The sequence below is a fragment of the Anomaloglossus baeobatrachus genome, chromosome 4, assembly GCF_048569485.1.
Source record: "Anomaloglossus baeobatrachus isolate aAnoBae1 chromosome 4, aAnoBae1.hap1, whole genome shotgun sequence".
Taxonomy (NCBI): domain Eukaryota; kingdom Metazoa; phylum Chordata; class Amphibia; order Anura; family Aromobatidae; genus Anomaloglossus; species Anomaloglossus baeobatrachus.
In genome coordinates, this window is record NC_134356.1 from 593,279,508 (window position 1) to 593,306,460 (window position 26,953).

Here is a 26,953-nt window from a genome sequence, read left to right on the forward strand (position 1 = left end):
GCAACGATCTGAACGTGCAGGGAGCCGGCGTCTGGCAGCCTGCGGTAAGCTGTAAGCAACGTAAATATCGGGTAACCAAGAAGCCCTTTTCTTGGTTACCCGATATTTACCTTCGTTACTAGCGTCCGCCGCTCTCACGCTGTCAGTGCCGGCTCCCTGCACACGTAGCCGGAGTTACACATCAGGTAAATAAGTAAATGTTTGCTTATTAACCCGATGTGTACTGTGGCTAGGAGTGCAGGGAGCCAGCGCTAAGCGGTGTGCGCTGGTAACCAATGTAAATATCGGGTAACCAAGCCTTTGGTTACCCGATATTTACCTTAGTTACCAAGTGCAGCATCGCTTCCACGCGTCGCTGCTGGCTGGGGGCTGGTCGCTGGTGAGATCTGCCTGATTGACAGCTCACCAGCGACCATGTAGCGACGCACCAGGGATCCTGACCAGGTCAGATCGCTGGTGGGATCGCTGGTGCGTCGCTAAAGTGTGATGGTACCCTAAGGCACCTTCTCAGTGGGGGCTTCACTGATCCAACATGGATGGCATATCTTAAGGATAAATTATCACTATTTGACTACAGTAAAATATATTTAAATAGACTAAAAATTGCATATTCTTTGTTAGAATTGTAAGGGTACGTCCACACAATAAGTGTTTGCAGCGTTTTGGATGTTCTATGTTTTCGCTGCGTCCAAAATGCTGCATTGTACAGTTCAAGCACAGTGGATGGTTATAGAAATCCCATGCTCATTTCTTCTTTTCTACGCAGCGGAAACTAATATGTGGTGCTGCTTCTGTGACGCCCTGGACTAGCCAGGTAGTCACAGACATAAGACCACACACACCCCTTCCCTGGATAGTAACACCAGTCAAACAAAACCCTTGTTGCCACCCTTCAGTCTTGATGTTCACACCAGGTGGGGCGGAGCCAGGCGGTTGGCCCTACCCACCAAGGAGTTCATAGGTCTGGAGGCGGGAAAAGAGACAGATTTGAGTAGACAGTGGAAGTGTGAGGAGGAGAAAACTGTCGGTGTCTGGGTAGGGGCCCAGACACAAACAGCAAGGTCGGCAGACGGGGGTGGCCGTCTTCAGGAGTTATTGGATCTCTGCGGAATGTGGGGCCGGGGTCGAGCGGTTGCCCGCCGATACCAAACCGGGGAGCGGAGTGAAGCTAAGCACAAAGGCAGGGCCATCGGACCCCGAGTAGGCTAGGAGCCGCCGACAACGGTCAAATCCGAGAGTGACCGGAACCCCAGGGGTTCCCTAACATCCAAGACCCGACAGAAGGCAACCGCCCACACCGTGAGGATAGACAGCCACCGCCATAGGCTAGAGATCCAAGGGCCAGCGCCTGTGGGCAAAACGGGCTCCTTCGGTACATGTACGCCGGGGAGCGGACTACCGGTGGGTAACCACAGGAGTCAGAACATTCTAACAGGTACAGGGAAAGACAGCCACCATCAACCTGTCCGGGGAGAGCAGAGACACTGCAGCCGGCTGCGGGGCTCGTCCATCCGGCCGTTTACCAGAGACTCTGTGCATCTGTGTCCGAGTGAGTACAACAGTGCCATTCGGCATCGCGCCGCGCTGCCCCTGCAACCCAGCCATCCAGCCTCCCCGTTCCGCCACCGGGCCCCGGGATCACCAACCCCTACCCACGGAGGGGGAACCAACATCCTAGCTGCTCCTTGCCATCGCTCCCGGGATCCCCGTCACCAGCAGCGGTGGTGCCCATTATCACCACGACCCGTGGGTGGCGTCACGAACTATCTCCCAAAAAAAAACACCCCCTTTTCACTCGTGGGCGAGGAGCGCTGCTCGAGTCCCCGGGTCCGGCCCACCGCTCGAGCCACCGAGCAGCAGCAGCAGCCCCAGACCCGAGCGTAGCGAGCGCGGCCCCTCCGCCCGCGACACTTCCTGAGCTGCAGCATGTCAATTTATGCTTGCGGAGATGCAAGTATTCTCAGCGGGAGAACAGAGCCAAAATCTGCTGTGCCCGGATTCCTGACTGTGGGCACGTACAGTGCATTCTCTGGCCCAGAACGCTAGCGTCTCCACTAGAGGAATGACACTACATCTAGAATGCAGTGTCTCCTGACCGTGTGGACGTACCCTTAAAATATTGTGGGGAAGTCTGGTAACAATGTCACGCCGGCCTGGAAAGTAAATATGCTTTTTTTAGTTTGTTCTGCAGGCTGGTGCTATTAAGAAGAGTTTGTCCAATAGTGAACAACCCCTTTAAGTAGCTTGGGAGGAGAATGCCTATAAAGGATCGCTGTCTCCAGAGGTCCCATCACCATCTGCACAATACACAGACAACCCACTGATTTCAATAGACAACTTGCAAGGCTTCTTCTGCAGTGCTGATATAGAGAAAGTGAGGACTTGCAGCCAGGTCCCCCTAAAAATTACCTCCGGGGATTAGTCAAGCCCTATGAAAACAACCCTTGTAGAATTGTCCATTTTGATTAGAAAACGATATGATGATCACAGATTGTCCCTCTGGTGTAATCCTTAGTAATCAGCTGTAAAGCACATGGAAAACCTGGCAGCAAGTATCCAATTCCTGTCCCCTACAGCGCCATCTCAGGGGAAATTAAGTATTACACCATGCCGGTAGAATGAGTTATGTATTGACATGATGTGTAGCCCCAGCTCCTATCACACCCACTATCTCCACTGCTTACCTCTTCTGAGATGTTTGATTTGGGTTTTTAAGATTCCTTGGAAGGGGGTGTTAAAATGTGGGTGGAGTAGGCAATGGGTTTATCTCACGAAAACAGCCATCTGTCCTCCCTCCGTCACCAGATTACAGAGTAGATTCTCAGCAGAAGTGTGACACATGTGAATATTCATGCTCCATAGACATCACACATCACTCTACCTCGTGGGACAAACATCTGAGCCTGGGCAGGAGGTCTACACTAGATGGATCTCTATTACGGGGCCCCTTGTGCGTTATTTTATACCCTGAGTGAGTAATTGAAGTATTGGGCTGCATGTGATTGACCCTTGATATTTTGGCTTTATAGAATAAGAAGAATATGACTTGTATTCACATGTATATTTCAGGCAGGCACCAATGTGGATTTTTTTTTTACTTTTAGGTGCATGGAATTAGGCCTGCTCTTGCTTTTTATTATGTTTTTGGGTTTTTAATTTAAATTTTGTTTTTGGGAAATTAAAAAAACCAAACAGTTGAACCCCTGAAAATGCTGCGAAACCTACAGTGCTCTGAATCTACACCGCTTAATATAGGTTTCTTTGATTTTCTACCGATTTTGATAGTTAATAGGATCCTATTTGCAAGATACAGAATGTGTCTGACCTGCGCAGATATTTTACTGACTGCAATTAAGTTTAGGAATCCCCATTCACAAATTGTTCATTTCTCAATCTTTCATTTTTTATCAGCTTCGTAATTTTTCAGAATTTTCCAAGCTTCTAATCATCCTCTAGTTACATACACTGCACTGTATAAGTAAGGATTCACATCTTTTGCAGCGTTTCTGCAGTAGGCTGGACTCACACGAACGTATGAAAAAACGGTCCCATTCTCATGCCGGAGTGTAGGACGATTTTTTTCTCACTTATCATCCGTGTGCAATCCGTTTTTTCTCACCAGCTATTAGCGATTTTTACGGTCATTTACAGGGTTATCTGCTACATGATAGGATTGTATCCAAAAAAATGGACGTCACTAGGATGGTCCGTGTGACGTCAGTTTTTCTCTCGCACCAATTGAATTGTATCGACGAGTCTCGGACAATTTCGGCAGCAAATCACAGCATGTTGCGACTTTTCTATCATCCAGAATCTGAATGAGAAAAAAGCTGATCAACTGCTCTCCCTCATTGATTAACATTGGTCCGAGTGCAATGGGAGATTTCCTCTCATTGCACTCGTCCGATTCATACGCTCGTGTGAGCGTACCAATATACAAACTATACACACACGGCTGTTTGTCTCATATTAGCATCCACTGTGGCTTCTATGCAGTCCGGGGAGAATAAGGGTAACGTGGATCAGTTTAGGGCTCTTTCCAAACACTTTAGCCATCAAATCAGAGGAAACAGTCCTAGGGGAAACAGAGCTCTGATCAAATGCAATTATTGAGCCTAGTGGCAGAGACAGGCAGAAAACAGTATAGTATTGGACCCTTTGCAATCCAGTAGTTGTCTATGACAGACGTTTCTTGCTGCTTCAGAGGTAGAATTGGCCTCCCTTACCTATCGGGCTCTTGTGCAGCTGCAAAAGTTGCACAAATCTTATGTCCACAGCTTCTGATTGAACCGTTCTGCACACAAAGTTAAAGGGTTTTTCCCCACGAACAATGTTAATTTTAAATGGATAGATCTTGGAATAATAATTTCCACAATTGGATGTATTGAAAATTTTTTTCCTGTTTTGAGATCAAATGTGCCCCTGCTGTGTACTGTGTAATGGCCGTGTCTAACTGTACAGGGACATGGTCTGATCATACTATATTTTCTGATCAGGGGAGGAACTAAAAGAGTATACAAACATTACAGCTGATTCTTTTTGTGAGGTAAAACATTTCTCTGCCTGGATTTTAAAATATGTTTTACCTCACAGAAGGGACAGCAGGAAATCACAAATAATTATTTCTTTGAGGTAAAACATTTTTTAAAAAACAGTCAGGGAAATGTTTTACCTCACAAAAAGAATCAGCTGAGTTCCCCTGCTGTAAAGTCTGTATACTCTATTACTTCCTCCCCAGCCCAGGAGATGTGGTATGATCAGAGCATGTCTCTGTACAGTCAGACACAGCCATTACACAGTACACAGCAGGGACACATATATAAGATTATTTCAGCACAGGAACATTTTTTTTTACATACAACCAATTGTGGAATTTATTATTATTCCAAGATCTATTGATTAAAATGAACTTTGTTTATGGGAAAACCTCTTTAAGTTAAGGAACCCCATTATGAAAGGGGATTTATACTGTTGATGATTCCAAGGAGTGATATAGAATGTATAAATTCCGTTTTATTACAATGCCGTCCTCTTGAGACTTATCTTGAGCATCAGCTGCATGGGGGAGGGTTCGCTGGTTTACATTCATTTTGCCTATAAATACATTAGTATGGATGGGATTCACCCATGACGAAACCGGGTAACTACATTGCTGTATTCCCGACACTGTCCCTGAAGACTACATTATAAAAGATCCAGCCTCTGAAATCTGCGTCATTTATTGTTTGCATGAATCAAATTCTACATTTACTGTACTTTATTCTTTTTTTCCCATTTCTGACTCTACGTGAGGCATCTCCTCATCTCCTCTCCTTTTCGGCTGTGTTTACAATTCTGGAAATTAATTGGCTGCCACTCAGGAGCCGTGGCATCTAGCGCGGAGCTGCCGGGTTCAGCTGGAGTGGCGTCTGTGCCTTGCTTTGGCACAGATAGGTGTGTTGGGCTGGCAGCAGCCGTGCTTGTACTTGTTGTGTGTGTGCAGAGATGCAGCGAGCGAGGGAGCGAGCATCCATCCCCTCCTCTGTGTCCTAGCAACTCCAGAGATGCTGCATCCCTAGGAAGGAAGGAGGAGGCGACGGGAGTGGGAATTATGTGCAGTAACTGATTCATTACCGCGCTGAGCGCCTCATGGATCCGTCATCTGACGTCTGTCCATTAAGGGATGATGTCTTTACCAGCTCAAGCCGTGATCGGATTTATTGCACACAGTGCCATTTTAGGAGGACAACACAGACAAATACAAACACTAAAGACAATTTCCTATATGTCTCCATGTGTTCCAGCAGCCATGTGTCACAGGTTCCCCCTCTCCATTGCTTGTGCAGATAGACACGAGCTTGGAAAATGGAGAGAGCCTTTGGCTACTCAACTAAAACTGAAATCGATCAAGTGCCTATGAAGGGTTAACATAGAGGGCAATAAGAGTTACACACCCACAGACATAACTCATATCGCTGCTAGTGTTGAGCGGACCCGAACTGTAAAAATCCGGATCCGCGCGGTTTCAGCGTCCGATCCGGGTCCGACCTGGACGCGGGAATCCGGATGCACGATCCGGGATTTTTTTTTTCTCTCTCTCTCTCATCCCGGATTCCGCTCCCCATTGATTTATATGTGTCCGGATTCCGGATCGGATCCGAAATTCTTTGTCAACCCGCAACTGATCCGCCGGACCCGGATTATGAGCAATCCGCTCAACTCTAATCGCTGCACATCATTTCCTCTGAATAGAGTAACTGGAACCTAGGGGTGAGGGCACCACCATTGGAATAATGTAGAACTCTTGGTAATGGTGGTTGGGTCTAGGAGGGGGCCAACAAGTCACATTACCTTGGCCAGGGTATTTAATAGTTTCCACAGTTTCCTCCAGCCCACCCAAGAACGCCCACCTTTGGACAGTTTATAGAAACCCCAAACCTTCAAACACGTTTCTATGGGAAATCCAGGACAGTGGCTAAGTATGGTACACCCAAATGTGTATATTTAGACTTTTCTAATATATTTTTCCTACTACTATTCCAAGTACACAATGATGCAGCCTGATGTCAGTTACTGGTTGATACAGGACAGGTTCTTTAATTACAGCAAGAAAAAAAGTTTCAGCTTACCAAGATGGATGCCTTAGAAATAACAAGCGGTGCACGGAAACTCCAGGTCAGCCAACTCTGGTGCACAGGAATGGTGATAGAAAGGGAGGGGGGAGTGGGAAATTGGACCCAACACCCACAAAAATCTTGTATAAAATGAAAAATTTATTGGTACCTTAAAACCGGAGCGGAAAAACGCATGGGACACAAAAAGGGGAGGATATCAAATTACATCCTTACGCGTTTCGGACAGGGAAATAGAAACATGTCCTTAGTGATAGGTAACTAATGACTAAGGACTTGTTTTTATTTCCCTGTCCGAAACGCGTAAGGATGTAATTTGATATCCTCCCCTTTTTGTGTCCCATGTGGCTTTCCGCTCCGGTTTTAATGCTCCAATAAATTTTTCATTTTATACAAGATTTTTGCGGGTGCTGGATCCAATTTCCCCTTCCCCCCTCCCTTTCTATTACCATTCGTTAATTACAGGGCTATGGTGGCAAGCTCAACATTTGCCCTAGGCGGAGGACTAGCTACAGTTCTAGGTGTATAAATTGTGGCTCCAGATCCATGACTAGAGCAGTGACCTTGGTTTTGTTACTTTATCACTGCTCTAGTCTTGGATCTGGAGCCACAATTTATACACCTAGAACTGTAGCTAGTCCTCCGCCTAGGGCAAATGTTGAGCTTGCCACCATAGCCCTGTAATTAAAGAACCTGCTCTGTATCAACCAGTAACTGACATCAGGCTGAACCATTGTGCCCTTGCAGTAGTAGGAAAAATATATTAGCAAAATCTAGATATACACGTTTGGGTGTACCATAATTACCCACTGTCCCAGACTTCCCATACAATCGTGTCTGAAGGTGTGGGGTTTCTATAAACTGTCCAAAGGTGGGCGTTCCAGGGTGGGCTGGAGGAAACTATTATGTACCTGAGCCCACCAGGATCACGCTGAGCACACATCTATTTGCAACACCTAAGGGGACCCATGTCCGTCATTGCCTCTCCTATCAGCATTGTTGAGCAATCTTTTGCTAGGTTTGTTTGATTTTCATAGTGATAGTTTATCCTTACAGGGGTTTTCTGGTTTCAGAAAGGTCCAATCACGAGCTCCAGTTTCTAAGAAGTATAGGTTTGTAAGTAAGAAAAAGAGAAATGGTGCTTTACACTCCCTGCAGGGGTCCAGGACTGATTTTCAGCCGATGCCCCTGGTGTTAGTTATTGTCTGCAGCGCTGACGTCACATTCACAGCACTGCAGCTAATGATTTGAATTCAGAGGATCTGCCCGAGTTGGCGGCATAACCTGCTGAGCCCACTGATTGGCAGCAGCGCTATTGATGTGACGTCAGTGCTGCAGAGAATAACTAACACCGGGAGCATTGGCTGAGACTCAGTTGTGGACCTGGGGAGGGTAAGTAAAGGACCATTTTTATTTTCTAAAACAAACTGCTGCCGATCAACAGGGGTTTAAAAAAAACAAAAAAACTACCCTGTTTCCCCGAAAATAAGACCTAGTAGAGGTTTTGCTGAATTGCTAAATATAAGGCCTCCCCAAAAGTAAGACCTAGCAAACTTTTTGTTTGGAAGCATACCCACCAAACAGAACACCAGGGCATGTTGTACATGGAAATAATGGCAGTAACAATAATTCTTGATAGGATTCACAGTTTGTCTGTTTATGCTGGTTTGTGATGACCACTACTGTACATTATATAATAAATGTTCAATTTTTTATTGTTCAACAATTCTTCTTCATGGAAAATTAGGACATCTCCTGAAAATAAGAACTAGCGCATCTTTGGGATCAAAAATTAATATAAGACATTGTCTTATTTTCAGGGAAACAGGGTAGAAAACCCCTTTAATTACCCCATACACAATAAACTAAAGCCATACGATTGTAAGGATTGCCTGACACATTAACCTAAACAGATGATGTTAGGTGAGATAAGGATCAAGCATCAAGAATTTAAACGCCCGTCCCTTTGTTATTCAGGAGACAAGCCAGAGCAGTTTGGCAGCGTTTATCTTCATTCTTCCCTTTGAAAACACATGAACATTTGGCGAAACGTTAATTTGTATAGGGGAGTCGGGAGAGATGGCTGACAAATGAACGCTCGGCTGTCAGCTATCGTATGTGTGACCAGTAGTAGATTAGCGATCACCAGGACCCCCTCATTGTTTACCGGGCATAGCGCCATACGTTTAGTAGTGGCATAGCCAAGTAGTGACCCTGCAATCAGCTGATCAGCGAGGTTGTCAGAGTCGGACCCCCACCCCTCTGATACTAGTGGCATATCCTATGTCCTTTAAGGCCCCGTTACACGCAACGACGTATCTAACGATATATCGCCGGGGTCACAGATTCCGTGACACACATCCGGCATCGTTAGCGACGTCGTTGCGTGTGACACCAACGAGCAGCCGTTAACGATGGAAAATACTCATCAAATCGTCCATCGTTGACACGTTGTTCATTTTCAAAAAATCGTTGGTTGTTGAGGACGCAGGTTGTTCGTCGTTCCCGTGGCAGCACACATCGCTACGTGTGACACCTCGGGAACGACGAACTACAGCTTACCTGTGTCCTCAACGAGCACCGAGGTGGGAGTGATGGAGATGCGGCTGCTCTTTGCCCCTCCTCTTCTATTGGCGGCCCGCTTTGTGACGTTGCTGTGACGCCGAACGAACCTCCCCCTTTCAGGGGAGGTTGTTCACCGCCCACAGCGACGTCGGTAGGGAGGGCTGTACGTGTGACACGGACAAGCGAGATTGTGCGCCACGAGCAGTGATTTGCCTGTGACGCACAAACGACGGGGGCGGGTGCTATCGCTAGTGATGTCGCTCCGTGTAGAGCCCCCTTTAATACAAATCATTGGTTGCCATTCATCTCATGAATCCAGTTCTGGGTATGGATGATGGAATGAATGCCCTTACATAATGCTCAGTGCTGGTTACTGATTTTCGGCGTGTGAGTAGTTAAACGCCTGCACTCTGCAGACAGCACATTCAGCACAGCCCATAACCTGGTGCCAGTTACTCAGCCGCAGATTTCTGGTATAATTTTGATGTGCTGAGGCGTGCATTTTAATCGCTTGTGAATGTGCAGTTCTGGGACAACAGGCTGATCTCACAGCTCTAATCCTCTCCGCAGACCGTTCTGATGGAGCGGGGCGGCTGGACTCAGAGCTCATCATAATCATTGTGCTAAGTGCTTGGACCCGAAAGCGCCAAAGTGATGTGCGGAGATATATTGTACCGCGAGAAAGACTAATGCTGTTACATGGCGGCTCTTTGGAAAGCTTCATGTTTAATGACTAATAGCCGGGCCCTGGACTTTGCTTTAGGTTTATCTGAGCAGCTTCTGTTACCTTAAAGGGGACGTACAGACAAAACGATCTGATGTCATAGATACAAGTGACATCAAACTGGTAAAGTCTAATCGCACACCATCGCAATGGTTAACATGGTTATGTAGAGTAATGGAGCGCCGCTGGGACAGATCAGAAAATTCTGACACTAAAATTCTAATATCATTTATTGATACAGTGCCTTGCAAAAGTATTCAGCCCCCTTGAATTTTCTAACCTTTTCCCACATTTCAGGCTTCAAACATAAAGATAAAAATGTTACTGTTATGGTGAAGAATCAACAACAAGTGGGACACAATTGTGAAGGTGAACGAAATGTATTGCTTAATTTAAACTTTTATAAAAAATAATAAACTGAAAATTGGGCCGTGCAATATTATTAAATGGTTTTAGTATCAGAAATCTCTAGGTTGTACCGAAGGGGTATGAATAGTCCATAGAACTCATTCATTCTGTAAATCTGTAGTACTACACAGACGTCTCCATGCTAAGACCACCATATTAGTGATGGATCGTGTGTCACACGTGACAGTCATGTGGTTTCTGGCCATAGAAGGTCACAGCATTTGGCTGCGTAGAATGCTCCTTAACTTGTTCCTGCTGTCACTATTCATTTTAATAGGTAGCTTTCCTGCTGGATTCATCTTTCCCCCTTTTGGACCTCACTTGCACCCAGCTGTTGATCATCAGCATTCTCTTGGTGCTTAACTACCCCTAATTTCTTGGACTGGTGCTGGTGATATTTTTCAGTACATTCAAGCTTTGGTTGCAAGCAGGTGGCTTGCACTCCTCTATGGTATCGTTGCTGAAAACTTTGCTGAACTTTTACCAGTGTCATCTGCGGATAAGTAGTTCATGCATTTTTCCCATGTGTCCTCCTTGTGTCTTCTATAGTGTTTAGTGGGGTTGACGAAGAGGTTATCCCACCTGTTCCCTATTTACGGTCCAGCACTAGGGATACCTAGGGTCAAGTATCTGGCTCGGCGCATAGGTGCGGAAGGTATCTAGTGTGGTGAGGGACCCCAGGGACCAGCAGTAGGGTTTGGTCAGGGGTCACCATCTTCCCCTTCCCAAGACTAAAGGGGGCTTTACACGCTACGATATCGTTAATGTTTTGTCGTCGGGGTCAAGTTGTTAGTGACGCACATCCGGCGTCATTAACGATATCGCAGCGTGTGACACTGACCAGCGACCTTAAGCGACCTCAAAAATGGTGAAAATCGTTCACTATGGAGAGGTCGTCCCAAACTCAAAAATCGGTAAGGGTTGTTTATCCAGGTGGTTCGTCGCTCCTGCGGCAGCACACATCGCTACGTGTGACACCGCAGGAGCGAGGAACGTCTCCTTACCTGCCGCCGGCCACAATGCGGAAGGAAGGAGGTGGGCGGGATGTTACGTCCTGCTCATCTCCGCCCCTCCGCTTTGATTGGCCGGCCGCTTAGTGACGTTGCTGTGATGCCGAATGTCCCTCCCCCTTGAAGGAGGGATTGTTCGGCAGTCACAGCGACGCCGCCGACCAGGTAAGTATGTGTGACGCTGCGTAACGATAATGTTCGCCACGGCAGCGATCACAAACAATCGCATGCGCGACAGGGGCGGGTACTTACACGCTCGCTATCTCTACAAATTGCTAGCGATATCGCTACCGTGTAAAGCCCCCTTAAAGGTTTCACTTTCCTTTCACCGTTCGCTTGGTACGTCCCCGTACCTAGAGTGACATCGTGGTGTATAGTCCACTTAAATTAAAGAGATCCTGTTGGTTAGAAATGATAGGACATTGAAATGATTAGTGCCTGTCACAAAAAAATGTAATGGGAATCTGTCAGCAGGTCTTTGCTATGTAATTTGACAGCAGAATGAGGTAGACACAGAGTCCCTGATTCCAGCAATGTGTCACTTTAGTTTACTGGGTGCAGCAGTTAAGATGGGCAGTGAGCCCCATAGGGGTGAACAGGCCCCATGACGATCGGGAGGGTGCAGGGTAGTAAGGGGTTAAGTGGGTTAGTTAGGACAGGGTGATATATGGGGTCATAGGATTAGTAGAAAGGAACTGAAGGGGGGATTGGAGGAGAGCAGGAAAGGGGTGGGGGTTGTCGTAGGAGGTATAAAAGAGGTTGTGACCAGGTTACCTCCCTTTTGTCGTTGGAGGTTTTTGTGTCCCACCCGCCCGCCCTTATATAATAAAAAAAAAAAGAAAAGAAATAAAGGCAAGGGTGATGGTTTAAAAAAAAAAAAAATTTGATTGACATTTTGTTTGTTGTCACAGCGGGGTGATAGGTCCGTCAGAGAGGTTGGGAGTACCGACAGTCGGTTGGTTGGTAAGAAGTCGCTCAAGGGGAGTGGCTTCGGATTGGATGGGAACCTGTGGGCGGAGGTCCTGCAGGTTCTGGGTAGGGGTAATTAACGATGGAACGTTGTTACCCCTCACCTTGGGCCGGTTGGTCACGGCCGAGGTGGTCCTCTGGGCCGGTTGGCGGTTACGGCCGGGGGGTTAGGAATGATGGTTGGCGTCTCGGACGGATCTATCGGTGGTTTGGTTATAAGGGTATATATGTATAAGGTTATGTTTAACAATGTGTGGCATGTCGAGCCACGAGTTTGGTATACATATATACGGTTAAATAAAGCTGTGGCCATTCCTGCAATAAAGTCGTGGTTATCGTCTTTATTTAAGTAAATATGGAACGGGGGGAGGGGGAGTTTTGGCATTGTAACCTGCTTATCCCTTATAGATGCGTCATGACAGGTTCACATTTTTCTCTGCTGCAGATATAGCAGAGCTCAGTTGTTGAGCTGTGTATAACCCCGGCCACACCACAGCTATCTGCATACATTATATAGTGACAGAAAGATGCTAATCTGTGCTCAGGGTGTGATTGGACTAGGAGTCATGGGACAGCTAGTCCTGTAATGATAATCTCCTGTTCGTAAAACTCTGATTGTATTTAAACAGCAAAACACGGCCAAGTAAGTGGCAGATTGCTGGAATCATGGTCTCAGCCCCTATATTATACTGCTCTTAAGGCTGCTTTACACGCAGCGACATCACTAGTGATGTCGCTGGTGAAAGCACCCGCCCCCGTCAGTTGTGCGTCACGGGCAAATCGCTGCCTGTGGCACATAACATCGCTAGGACCTGTCACACGGACTGCCTAGCATCGTCGCTGTGGCCGGCGAACCACCTCCTTTTTAAGGGGGCGGTTCGTGCGGCGTCACAGCAACGTCACACGGCAGCCGTCCAATCGAAGTGGAGGGGCGGAGAGCAGCTGAAAGAAAGTGACGCCCACCTCGTTGCCGGAGGACGCAGGTACGGTGTTGTTCGTCGTTCCTGCTGTGTCACACGTAGCGATGTGTGATGCCTCAGGAACGACGAACAACCTGCGTCCTGCAACAGCAGCGATATTTGGGATTAGAACGACGTGTCAACGATAAGGTGAGTAATTTTGATAGCGGTCGTTCGTACGTTTCACACGCAACGACGTCGCTAACGAGGCCGGATGTGCGTCACGAATTCTGTGACCCAGACAACATATCGTTAGCGATATTGTTGCGTGTAAAGCCGCCTTTAGATTACATAATAAAAATCTGCTGACAAAGTCCCTTTTAGCATACAGCTCATAGTGAGCACATTACGCTGCCGTGATGTCTTAGGAGCTCGTCTGCCACATGAGATAAGGAGGATCTGCACATGAAAGGGTTATGGAGATTAGTTGAGATTTGCTACACGACATTTAATATTCTGACTGATGTGCTGTATGTAATGTAGGACTGTCTGTGTCATCGTCACATGCTGACAGGTGGCAGTCAGTCTGATTGTAACTGGTGAATTCTGTCTTAAAGGGTTATTCTCATCATAAATGGTTACGACTGCAAAGTTTAAAAAATCCTCTCTATTCTCAAGAACGGAGGGATTTTAAATCTTATTGTTTACTACTCTTCATCTAGGTTTCCAGCCACCGCTGCAGACTAACAGAGGTGGCCGGTCTCCTAGGCAAAGAATGCAGCACTTACAAGATCTTTTCTATGAAGGTTGTAAACCCTGGTCTAAAGTTGGCTAGCTTCAGTGCCATTGTGCTCCTCGCAGTCCGCTCATCTGAACTGTCAATCAAGCAGAAGCATATTGTCCCCCCAACAAGCAGGAAGCGGAGGAGTTGGACACCCCTGTGAAAGATGCTAAGACACCCCCTAAATAAAGGAAAAAGATGCTTAAAAACTACCTAGAAAGTCCAATGATTCATTATACATGGGATGGCGGAGCTGCTGAACCTCAAATATTCTGTGAAGGTTTGGTATCCTGGCTAGTCATACTTACCGGCTCTGACCATTGTTTGGCCACATACATGAACATAGTTGTAACTATAGCCATAACAGATACTATACGGCCCAGAGCTTGGGGTGCAGCAACATTGTACTTTTCAGTAGGGAGTACCTCACTTGTGGCTTTCTGCTATCTAGCACTACTATATGGGCTTTATAATATATGAGGGCATTATCCATAATATTCATATCTTTAGAAGGAGTCTGTTAACTACAAACTGCATTTGAAACTAATTCAACAATTATAGAGTATTTAGCCCCTTTAAAAATCAGACCAGCCGTATACATTTATATTGCAGAGTGGCGGAGAAAACCACTTTTATTACACATGAAAAAAGGTAGCTTTGGTGCAAGGACTCTGCATCGTTACAATCATCAATGTGCATTCTGAGTATTGTTCCTTACAGTGCTCACATTTCCACAGTGATCACGGAACTCAGTCTGCAGCATACTGACACTGGAGAAGACAGAGGCGCTTACACCACATCAGTGCAGGCACACACAAAGCACCGGTGCAGGCACACACAAAGCACCGGTGCAGGCACACACAAAGCACCGGTGCAGGTGTCGCGGGCGGAGGAGGGGACGCTGTGCTCTCCCACTGCTCGGGTCCGGCTGCCGCTGCTGCTGCGGCCGCTGCTGCTCGGTGGCTCGAGCGATGGGCCGGATCCCGGGGACTCGAGCGACGCTCCTCGCCCGTGAGTGAAAAGGGGTTTGGTTTTGGGGATTTATTGTCCGTGACGCCACCCACGGTTGTGGTGATTTTTGGTAACACCACCGCTGCTCTGTATGGGGATCCCGGGAGCGGTGACAGGGAGCAGCAGAGTTGTTAGTTCTCCCCTCCGTGGGTAGGGGTTGGTTGTCCCGGGGCCCAGTGATGGGGTGGAGGATGAGGGATGGCAGGCCAGGTGCGGGGCCTGGTGAGGTGCAGGGTCGCAGGGGCAGCGCTGTGCCCCACGGCACGGTGGTACTCACTCAGCCTGAGACGGTGACACAGTTCTCGGTAAAACACACGGCTGGAAAGACGATTCCCACGGACGGCTGCTGTTGCTTTTCCCTGGTAGTTAATGGTGACTGTCTCTTTCCCTGCACCTTGTGTAATGTTGGTAGCGATGGGTTCCCACCGGTAACCCGCTCCCCGACTTGGATATGGGCCGGAGGAGCCCCTCTTTGCCCGCAGGCGCTGGCCCTGAGAAACTGGTGCCTTGGCGGTGGCGGTGTTTCTCTCATACGGTTGGACTGTTGCCTTCAATCGGGACTTAGTTGTTTGGAAACCCGGAGGTCCCCTTCACTGACGGATTTGGCAAATTTACGGCGACTCCTAGCCTTGCCGGGATCCGAAAGGCCCCTGCCAATGGTGCTGGCTTCTCCTTGTGTACCGGTCCAGTACCGCCGGGTCACCACCCGTCCACGGTCCTCACGGCACCTCCGATAGGCCACTCCTGCAGACGGTCACCGCCGTCTGCTAACCTTGCTGTCTCTGTCCGGGGCACACACCCGGACTCACTTCAGTCTGCTCTCTTGCCACTTCACTACTCCTCACTTTCCCTCTTTCCACTTTTACTCTCAGAACTGAACTCCTCTCACTTCCTCCTCCAAACTCTAACTGCCTGTGTTTTCCTTCCTCCAGGACTGTGAACTCTTTGGTGGGTGGAGACCAACCGCCTGGCTCCACCCCCTGGTGTGGACATCAGCCCCTGGGGAAGGCAACAAGGATTTCTGGTCTAGCTTAGGTGTGCCTAACCGGGGTGTAGGGTGTGGTGATGTCATTACCTGTGACCCCTGGCTTGCCCAGGGCGTCACATTCCCCCTTAGCAAAATGCAGACCGTCCGTGGGCTGCTAGTCCAACACCGGTTTTATTTTTCTGAAAAAGATAAGAAAACAATACAAGTAGAAGAACATCATCCCACAACGGGAGGCACTTTTCTTAAACGTTACGGTAACAGTTCCAAACGGTTACGGCTCCCGCTCTCTCCCACCCAAGCAACCTGGCCCTGATGCTGCCCCTAAGAAACAGGCAGCACCCCTTGACCCCAGTCCAGCACCAAGTTACCCGAGCGGGATCTGTCCTTTCCAGGGGATCCACGTCCATGGGGAGCCCCTGGAACCCCCAGAGGGTAGCCACCGGTGGTGGCTGGGCCCCAGCCTGCTCCACTGCGGGCCCTCCCTCCAATCTGCTTCTCCGGAGGCGGCACGGTGGAAGCTGCAACAAACATTTTTTTACATCCCACAAGTTTGTGGTTTCCCTGCAAGTTCACGGGCTTGTCCGTAAGGAGTCCCTTACGCAACTTCAGACGGTCCCCACGGGGACAACGGTGCCGGCAACAACCGGTTTCAAATCAGCAATAATCAGGTTAACTTTGGTTGATCACTCATTTTCATTTCAAAACTTGCACAACTTTTAACACAGTGCTTTCAACACACATGTTCATCCCCCCTCTAAATAGTAGTTTCCCTGTACCTAAGTGGGGGTCTACCTAGGTTGGGGCGAGTGGACCTCCGGGGTCCAGTGTCAGTGGTGACAGGCAGCGGGGAAGAGGGAACAATCAGTCTCTCTTCCCTGTTATCGTGTGGGGCAGGCGGAGGCATAGGGAAGCTGGGCACAGGTTCATCCCTGGGCACTGGCACTGGCTCTGGCTCACGGTTGACCACCTCCATCATTTCTTCATCCACGGGTTGTGGGAATAGTATCACTGGAAGAATCACCGCGCCGTTCTGTGTAGGCCAGTCCGCTGGGCAGTCACCCATCACGGTGTGGATTACCTCTTTTGCCTTCCCCGCTGGTGGAGGAACCGGAACTCCAGCTGTTGCCCTCAATGCTGGTGGGCACCTTTTTAGATGGTCCCGGGAAACCGTGGCCAAAGTGCCCCCTTGGTCACGACTGATCTGGTAAGCCTTCCCGTCTTCCCATCCTGTGGGCTGTATGACGTATGGGGTTTGTTCCCATTGATCATCCAGCTTGTGGGTTCTCCTCTTCCGCTTCAGCACTACATCTCCAGGCTGGAAAGGGCCAGCAGACGCCTTCTGGTTGAAGCGCCGCTCCTGTTGTTCCCGACTCCGACTTAAGTTCTTCTCCACATATTCCTGAATCTGTCGGTACTGAACCCTCCGCCGGGTGTCCTATTCAGCCGTCGAGGGGAGTGTTTCCGGGGCTTCCAATCCCATTTCCAGGTCCACCAGTAGTCGGCCGGGGCGAGCCCTCATCAGATATGCTGGGGTGCACTTTGTTGAGCTGGACGGGATATTGTTGTACATATCGACCAAGTCAGGCAGCTTCTCCGGCCACAGGTTCCGCTCTTCTAGCGGCAACGTCTTGAGGAGGCCAAGGACCAAATGGTTCATCTTTTCACACATGCCATTGGTTTGAGCATGGTAAGGCGTGGTCCAGATCTTCTTGCAGCCATACAGTTGACAGAACTCATGGAACACCTCCGCTTCAAAGGCTGGGTTTTGGTCAGTAAGCACCTTCTCAGGGTATCCATGTGGTCGACAGAAGTAAGCTTGGAACGTTCTAGCAGCGGTATGGCCGGTTAGGTCTTTGACCGGGACAACCACCATGAACCTTGAATAGTGATCCACTATGGTGAGAGCGTAAGTTTACCCACTTCGGCTGAGGGTGAGCTTCACATGGTCCAGGGCGACCAGCTCCAGCGGTTGATGTGTAACGATCGGGTGCAGGGGTGCCTTCTGGCTGGCCTCGTCCTTCCTTCTCAGCGTGCACGGGCCGCACTCTCGGCACCAGGCCTCCACAGACTCCCGCATCCCGCTCCAATAGAACCGCTCCCTCAACAGCATTTCCAATTTCTTCCATCCAAAGTGTCCGGCACCATCATGGTACGCTTGTAGAATGGTGGGCACATTAGCTTGGGGAATCACCAACTGGCGGATTTTCTCATGAGTCTTTGGGTTAATCAGCTCACGGTACAACTTCCCTTGGTGTAGATACAGCCGGGTCCGTTCTTTCCACAGGCGTTGGGCTTCAGCTGGGGCGGCAGGGTCTATTCCGGCAGCGCCTTGCTCCACTAGGGTCTTGACCAGGTGGACAGCGGGCGCCTGGTTTTGAGCTTCCTGCCACTCCTGACTGGGTAGCGGATCCAGGTTCACCCGTTGTTGGTGAACATGGGCCTTCTCAGTTGGTGGCTGGTGAAATGCAGGTAACGCGATCTCTTCGAGGTCATCATCCTCGCACCCTTCTTCTGACAAGTGGGGCATCCGAGAGAGTGCATCAGCATTAACGTTGGCCCGACTGGCCCTGTATTTAATTGTGAAGTCGTAGTTGGCTAGCCTGGCCACCCACCGCTGTTCCAACGCACCCAACTTTGCCGTGTCCAGGTGGGTCAGCGGATTGTTATCCGTGAAAGCGGTGAATTTTGCTGCGGCCAAGTAATGGCGGAACCGCTCGGTGATAGCCCACACCAGCGCCAGGAGCTCCAGCTTGAAAGAGCTGTAATTTTCAGGGTTCCTTTCAGTCGGTCGGAGCTTTCGGCTAGCATAGGCAATCACTTTTTCCTTCCCATCCTGAACCTGGGACAAGACTGCCCCCAAGCCCACGTTGCTGGCATCGGTGTAGAGGATGAACGGGTGGCTGTAATCAGGATACGCTAGGATCTCCTCCCCGGTCAAGGCCGCTTTCAGCTGGTGGAAGGGTTCCTCATGCCTCTCTTCCCACACCAGTGGGGCTCCGAGGGGTCTACCACCTTTGGTCTGTCCTACGAGGAGGTCTTGCATGGGGGCAGCCATCTTCGTGTATCCCTTGATGAAGCGACGGTAGTACCCTACCAGACCCAGAAACTGCCTTACTTCCCTCACTGTGGTTGGCCTCGGCCAGTCTTGGATGGCAGTGACCTTCTCGGGGTCGGGGGCGACACCTTCTGCTCCCACTACATGCCCCAGGTACTGCACTCTGGGTTTCAGCAGATGACACTTGGAGGGCTTCAACTTCATCCCGTACTTGACAAGGGACGCGAACACCTCGGCTAGGTGTTCCAGATGGGCTTCATATGTCTGTGAATACACAATTACATCATCCAGGTACAACAGGACGGTCTCAAAATTCAGGTGCCCCAAGCAGCACTCCATCAGCCGTTGGAAGGTACCCGGGGCATTGCACAGCCCGAACGGCATACTGTTGAATTCACAGAGTCCCATAGGGGTGGTAAAGGCAGTTTTCTCTCAGTCTTCGGGCGCCACGGCCACCTGCCAGTACCCACTGGTGAGGTCAAGGGTGGAGAAGTAGTTTGTGGTTCTCAGCGCGGACAAGGACTCCTCGATACGGGGCAGAGGGTGGGCATCTTTATGTGTTATCTGGTTAATCTTCCGGTAATCCACGCACATCCGCATGGTGCCGTCTTTCTTCTTAACCAGCACCAACGGGGCGGCCCAGGGACTACAGCTGTCCCTGATAACCCCTGCCTCCCTCATATTCCTCAACATGTCCTTGGCGCACTGGTAGTGTGCAGGGGGAATGGGCCTGTACCTCTCTTTGATAGGGGGATGTTCACCGGTAGGGATATTGTGTTGGACCCCTTTAATCTGCCCAAAGTCTAGGGGATGTTTGTTAAAAACTTGCTCGTACTCCTGTACCACCCTGTATACCCCTTCTTTGTGATGTACAGGGGTATCGTCAGTTCCCACGTGTAGCTGTTGGTGCCACTCATCTAACTCTCCTTGGGGCGGGTGAGTGCTGACAGTAGGTAGTGAAACTGGAGGGGCTGCTTCATGGATGGTGTGGGGATCTAGGGTGAGCAACTTGGCAAGTATGGCATATCGGGGAAGCCTGACTTCTTCCTCTCCACAGTTCAGCACCCTCACGGGCACTCTCCCCTTCTTTACATCTACCACCCCTCGGGCGGCCATTACTGTGGGCCAGTGCTCGGAGGGCATGGGCTCTATCATGGCAGGGTAGTCACGCCCCTGAGGCCCTACTGCTGCCCTACAGCAAATCATCATCTCACTCCTAGGAGGCACAGTCAACGGGGCAACATCCATCACTCTCACTCCACCAATCTCCCCTCCCGTCGAGTTTACATGCTGGCGGTACATCAAGGCTCGGATCTCACGCTGCACAGCTCTTTGTCGGCTCCCCGCCGCCGTGGCGGCCAGCTGCTGCAGTAGGGCCAACACATCACTCATACAGTGCTCCATCACATTGGTTCCCAGCACTATCTTCGGGTTATGATCACTGGGTTCATTCATGATCACAATCATACCCTGGTGTTGCAGTTCAGCTCGCCCCACAGTCATGGCCACTTGTTTATACCCCACTTGGGTCAGTGGGAGTCCATCAGCAGCAATCAGTGTTATACTAGTATCTGGGGGAGCCAGCTCGTCTGTCCCCCAATACCGTTGGTACAATGTGTATGGTATGGTGGTTACCTGTCATCCAGTGTCCAGGAGAGCCATCACCGGTATGCCGTCCACAGCCACGGGGATGATGGGCCGGGCCCCGATATACCGGTCCCGCCAGTCTGGGGGGCCACGATGTTCTACTCCTGAGGATTGGCCCGTGGCCCCAGGGGTTGCTCGTTTAACGGGCACTGTCGGAAGTAATGGCCAGGCTTGCTGCACCTGTAGCAGGTTGGAGGTCTGTTCCGCGAGTTGTTAGCACTTCTCCGCTGCATCCAGGGAACATCCTCAGGGCTGTCGGTGAGCTGTATCTTTGCTGGAGGCTGGGAGCTGGTCAGAGGTTGGAGTGCGGCGAGAATCTTGGAGAGATCTCCATCCATGCGGCGGACCTGGGCAGCCAGTTCCTCCATCGTGCTGCTTGGAGCTGTAGGTACTGGAGAGGCTGGTAGGGCAGGGGCCACCATGACGGGGGCCATCTCAACTGGCCACGGGGCTGGTTCCAAGACTTCCGAAGCTGGGGGTTGCAGAGCTTTAATGGCCCGTTCCTTTAACACAGCAATGTCCACATCAGGGTGTTCTAGGGCCCACAGCCGGAGTTGTTTGCGATCCTCGGAGGACCTCATCCCCTGCACAAATTTCTCTACTAACATTTTGTTGCTGTCCGCCTCATTGATGGTGTCCACCCGCTTCAGTGTGCGGAGGGCGGTTTGCAGACGTAAAGCGTAGTCCCGAATGCTGTCCACAGGCCGTTGCCGACATTGGTAAAACTGCATCCTTAGCTCGGCTTCGGTACGGGTCTCAAAGGCAGTCTGTAGTTTCTTGAAGATGATGGCTACAGAGAACCGGTCCCCCTCGGCCCAGGTCTCCACCTCCTGCTCAGCCGCGCCGGTTAGCTGCCCCAACACTACCGCTGCACGTTGCTTATCAGTCAGGGGGTACAATTCTAGGAGCGGGCTAAGCTTCTTCCGGAAGACCTGTAACGCATCAGGCTTCCCGTCGTACTGCGGCAGCCAGGTAGCTCCGGGCACATAGGGCAAGGAGAACGGCATCACCTGAGCGAGAGCTGGGACCGCGGCACCCCCCACCAGTGCAGCAGGGACCTGGGCAGGCCCATTCCCATCCACGGGTGCCACTGCGGCTGCGACCGCCGCTCCTCCAGCAGCTCCGCCGGGCGCAGACATCTTGTTTCCGTCCCCCTTAGCCTCTTTCCGGCTCCTCCTCTATCGGGGCGGGATTTTGGCCTTCGCGCCTCCACTACTCGAGGAGACACTCGAGCGGGAACTTTTCGCGCCAAAGATGGCGGCTTCTGAAATTTTCTGGCCGGACACCTCCGGCGGTAACAAGGCGCACCTCTACCCAATGGCAGAGCGGTAAGATCCTGTTCGTGACGCCAAGTTGTCGCGGGCGGAGGAGGGGACGCTGCGCTCTCCCACTGCTCGGGTTCGGCTGCCGCTGCTGCTGCGTCCGCTGCTGCTCGGTGGCTCGAGCGATGGGCCGGATCCCGGGGACTCGAGCGACGCTCCTCGCCCGTGAGTGAAAAGGGGTTTGGTTTTGGGGATTTATTGACCGTGACGCCACCCACGGTTGTGGTGATTTTTGGTAACACCACCGCTGCTCTGTATGGGGATCCCGGGAGCGGTGACAGGGAGCAGCAGAGTTGTTAGTTCTCCCCTCCGTGGGTAGGGGTTGGTTGTCCCGGGGCCCAGTGATGGGGTGGAGGATGAGGGATGGCAGGCCAGGTGCGGGGCCTGGTGAGGTGCAGGGTCGCAGGGGCAGCGCTGTGCCCCACGGCACGGTGGTACTCACTCAGCCTGAGACGGTGACACAGTTCTCTGTAAAACACACGGCTGGAAAAACGATTCCCACGGACGGCTGCTGTTGCTTTTCCCCGGTAGTTAACGGTGACTGTCTCTTTCCCTGCACCTTGTCTAATGTTGGTAGCGATGGGTTCCCACCGGTAACCCGCTCCCCGACTTGGATATGGGCCGGAGGAGCCCCTCTTTGCCCGCAGGCGCTGGCCCTGAGAAACTGGTGCCTTGGCGGTGGCGGTGTTTCTCTCATACGGTTGGACTGTTGCCTTCAATCGGGACTTAGTTGTTTGGAAACCCGGAGGTCCCCTTCACTGACGGATTTGGCAAATTTACGGCGACTCCTAGCCTTGCCGGGATCCGAAAGGCCCCTGCCAATGGTGCTGGCTTCTCCTTGTGTACCGGTCCGGTACCGCCGGGTCACCACCCGTCCACGGTCCTCACGGCACCTCCGATAGCCCACTCCTGCAGACGGTCACCGCCGTCTGCTAACCTTGCTGTCTCTGTCCGGGGCACACACCCGGACTCACTTCAGTCTGCTCTCTTGCCACTTCACTACTCCTCACTTTCCCTCTTTCCACTTTTACTCTCAGAACTGAACTCCTCTCACTTCCTCCTCCAAACTCTAACTGCCTGTGTTTTCCTTCCTCCAGGACTGTGAATTCTTTGGTGGGTGGAGACCAACCGCCTGGCTCCACCCCCTGGTGTGGACATCAGCCCCTGGGGAAGGCAACAAGGATTTTTGGTCTAGGTTAGGTGTGCCTAACCGGGGTGTAGGGTGTGGTGATGTCATTACCTGTGACCCCTGGCTTGCCCAGGGCGTCACACAGGCACACACAAAGCACCGGTGCACGCACACACAAAGCATCAGTGCAGGCACACACAAAGCATCAGTGCAGGCACACACAAAGCACCAGTGCACGCACACACAAAGCACCAGTGCAGGCACACACAAAGCATCAGTGCAGGCACACACAAAGCATCAGTGCAGGCACACACAAAGCATCAGTGCAGGCACAGACAAAGCACCGGTGCAGGCACAGACAAAGCACCAGTGCAGGCACACACAAATCATCCGTGCAGGCACACACAAAGCATCAGTGCAGGCACAGACAAAGCATCAGTGCAGGCACACACAAAGCACCGGTGCAGGCACAGACAAAGCATCAGTGCAGGCACACACAAAGCACCGGTGCAGGCACAGACAAAGCATCAGTGCAGGCACACACAAAGCACTGGTGCAGGAACAGACAAAGCATCAGTGCAGGCACACACAAAGCACCGATGTAGGCACACACAAAGCATCAGTGAAGGTGCACACAGAGCACTAGTGCAGGCACACACAAAGCATCAGTGAAAGTGCACACAGAGCACTAGTGCAGGCACACTCACATCGTGGGTGCTGGGGTGCTCTCATCTCTGGCTCATGACTGGCCCACCACTCAGTACACTAGAAAAAGCCATTTTAACCAATGTATCATGCGTTGGAGCGCTATTTCAAACTATTTGATCTTTTGTTAGCTAGATTGAGGCCGGTGTGTTCATTATGGTGCACAGCAGAGTTTATAATGTTCCTATTAGTACAGTAAATCACTGTATGCATTTTATAATGGCTCTGCCTTCCTATCTCTAGTTATAGAACTGTAGGTAATAGATCAGTGACCCTCCAAATGCAAATAGGTTAAATTAATAATTACTGTTGGCCATCCCTCAATTTTTATTTTGGGACCCCTTGATGATCTAGTCATTTGACACACTAAACAATCAAACATGAAACAGGAAGGGAATAAGGGACATAAGCAGTGCACACTCGTTTTCATCTATTACATGATAAATTGCTTAAGCTACTCTACCCCTTGACAGGCCTCGTTTTATATTGATCCAGTTTGTTGGTTGCTGGATATCATATTCACAGTTCATATAAAGCTATTTAAAACACGCCATTTATAACAATGGTATGGGAACGTCTGATATGAGATACTGACCGATCCGCTCTATAACCCACAGGACCCATGTATGGTGGAGACAGAGATAAGCCACAAAGATGAGCAACCAAACCACCCCTGAGGCTGTGACCTCCCCTCCAACAGAAGGACCAAGGTACTTTGAGCGATATACAGAGAATGACCCAGAATACCTGCGAATCCGGAACATGGCGGCTGACCTGAGGCAGGATTTTAATGTCATGGAGCAGAAGAAACGTGTAACCATGATTCTACAGAGTCCGGTGAGTAGTGACGAGGAATGGGGAAAGATAAAATGCATGTCTGATGTGTAAATGTGCCTGCACATATTGGCTTAGTTTGAAAGTATACTAATTATGTGTCATGCTTGCCCGGTATGACAAGCGTGGTGGGGGGCGTTCAGACCTACAAGCGTCTGATGCACAACAAAACACAACAAACAAAGGGGGCACGATAACAGCGGGGGGCCGTGGAACTGGTGAGAGGGGATGGTGGGACACCTCCTATCCGCACCTGCAGCTGTCCCTACTCTCCTAGCCAGTCCCTATACAGCCTCCACAACTGTCACTGGGCAGCACCCTGAGACCCTGAGAAGATCCTATAGACGCCCTGACTAGTGAGAGGCGGATGAGATAACAAGACGCAAGGAAGGTAAGACAAATAGGGGGGGAAAGCAACAAAAAGGATAAAGCCTGAGAGCAGGAAACTTCCTCAGCAGAACTTTCCTCCATGGTGGCCAGAGATCAAATGACTTTGTATCTTCAGCAACGAATGCAGGGAAGACACCTCTATTTAATCCTGAAGGAGCGTGGCTACAAAGCAGTTGCAGCTGAAAATACTCAGCTAGTAACTGCTGGAAAACAAAACTGACATTAACTCCTGATGTACTGAAAGAAATGAAACCACGTTTAAATGAAGAGTCCCAGATGGAAATGAGGGATCCCAACTCAGAATTCGTCACTAGGCTCCAAAAATAGAGAGATGACAGTTGAGTTGTTGACGCTGCTGAATTTCTGCACCTTAGTTTGCTTGTGTAGTAGAAACCCCTTTACTGGGAGAGCTAATTTGGGGGAGATGCAAGGGATCACCAGATCTGCCAATGTTGGTCCAAATAATAGCGATGCATCGGAAACAAACACAAGAACACAGCCAGTGTCAGTGCATCAGCATTGTCTAATTTTACTTCAAAAGGCACACATTCATTACACCCACAAAAGTCCATGAACCATAGTCTCTGCCGAGAAGGTTTGTACAAGGATTAAGATTGTCTGAGAAGCCACCATAAAATGTAGCAATACAAATACACATAAGAATACGCTGTGCAACAGCTTTTCTGAATAACACTTTGAACCCATATGTAAAACACAAAACTATCAAAGATATGTAGATATATAAATTGTCTAAATGATAATCAATACAAGTTATAAAATATCGACCATAGCATTTGCGGTTTTTTCATTGCATTTTTGTGTGCGTTTTTGATGCTACGTTTTTATTGGTTTTTTTTGTCTGTTTGGTGTGTCATCCCTTAAATAAAGCTGTTTTGTTTTTGCAGCTACATACCCTGTTTCCCCGAAAATAAGATGCTGTCTTATATTTTTTTTTTGCCCTGAAAAAAGCACTAGGTCTGATTTTCAGGGGTTGTCTTATTCTCAAGGAGACATGGTTGGTGGTAAGTTTACCCCCCCACAAAAAGCAGACCCCCCTCTTCCCAGGATTGTCATACGAGCCCCAGGCGTCTGTATGGCTCCCAGATCCTCCAGTGATCTCCCAGCAGGTGTGCTGCACACCTCCCCTGCGTATGGCTGACACTTGCATAGATCACATCACACTCATATTCATCATATTCATACAGACACACACACATCAGATTCCACATCATTCCTCCCTGTGATCTCCATCTGACTGACACTCGCATACATCAGATCTCACACACACACACCACATTCCACATCATTTCTCCCTGTGATCTCCCAGCAGCTGTGCTCCCCTGCGTCTGTCCGACACTCACACATCAGAACACAGTCACACATCAGACAGCATACACACACACACACACAGCTTTCACATCACCACTCCTCCCTGTGCTCTCCGGTGGGCTCTCCCAGCAGCTGTGCTGCACTTCTGCCTCCTGCCGACACTCACAGATCTGATCGCATACACTCTCTCACACACACAGACACACACACACACTAACTCACACATTAGAGAGCATGCACGCACACATCCGATCGCATACACTGACACACACTCATGATATCGCACATACCAGTTCAATCGCGCGCGCACACTCACAACATTCGGAGATACCACATGCTTCCGGCCATGTGATCCTCCGGCAGTTCCTGGAAGGTCACTGCACTGCACAGTATCGCCGCCGAGAAGCAAGCGATATCGCTGGATGTGGTGAGTGTGTGGATGCGATCTGTAGTGTGTGTGTGTGTGTGTGTGTGTGTGTGTGTGTGTGTGTGTGTGTAAGATTCTCTTTAAACAGAGATTTTATCAAAACTACACCAAGCTGCCCAGTAAAGTGACACACTGCTGGATTCAGGATC

The 26,953-nt window shown here is 49.9% G+C and overlaps 1 protein-coding gene across 5 annotated transcripts in view; it reads left to right on the forward strand.

Annotated features, from left to right (window-relative positions):
- The window catches only part of ADD2 (adducin 2), a 197,050-nt gene that overhangs the window by 52,238 nt on the left and 117,859 nt on the right, over window positions 1-26,953 (forward strand). For 4 of the 5 annotated variants that reach the window (XM_075346143.1, XM_075346145.1, XM_075346147.1 and 1 more), the window contains exon 2: window positions 24,442-24,661. In XM_075346143.1, the coding sequence (XP_075202258.1) occupies window positions 24,479-24,661 (183 nt within the window). In that variant the 5' untranslated portion in view covers window positions 24,442-24,478. Of the gene's footprint in view, window positions 1-2,897; window positions 2,972-24,441; window positions 24,662-26,953 lie in introns of those variants that run through there. The other variant, XM_075346144.1, reaches the window with a different exon arrangement.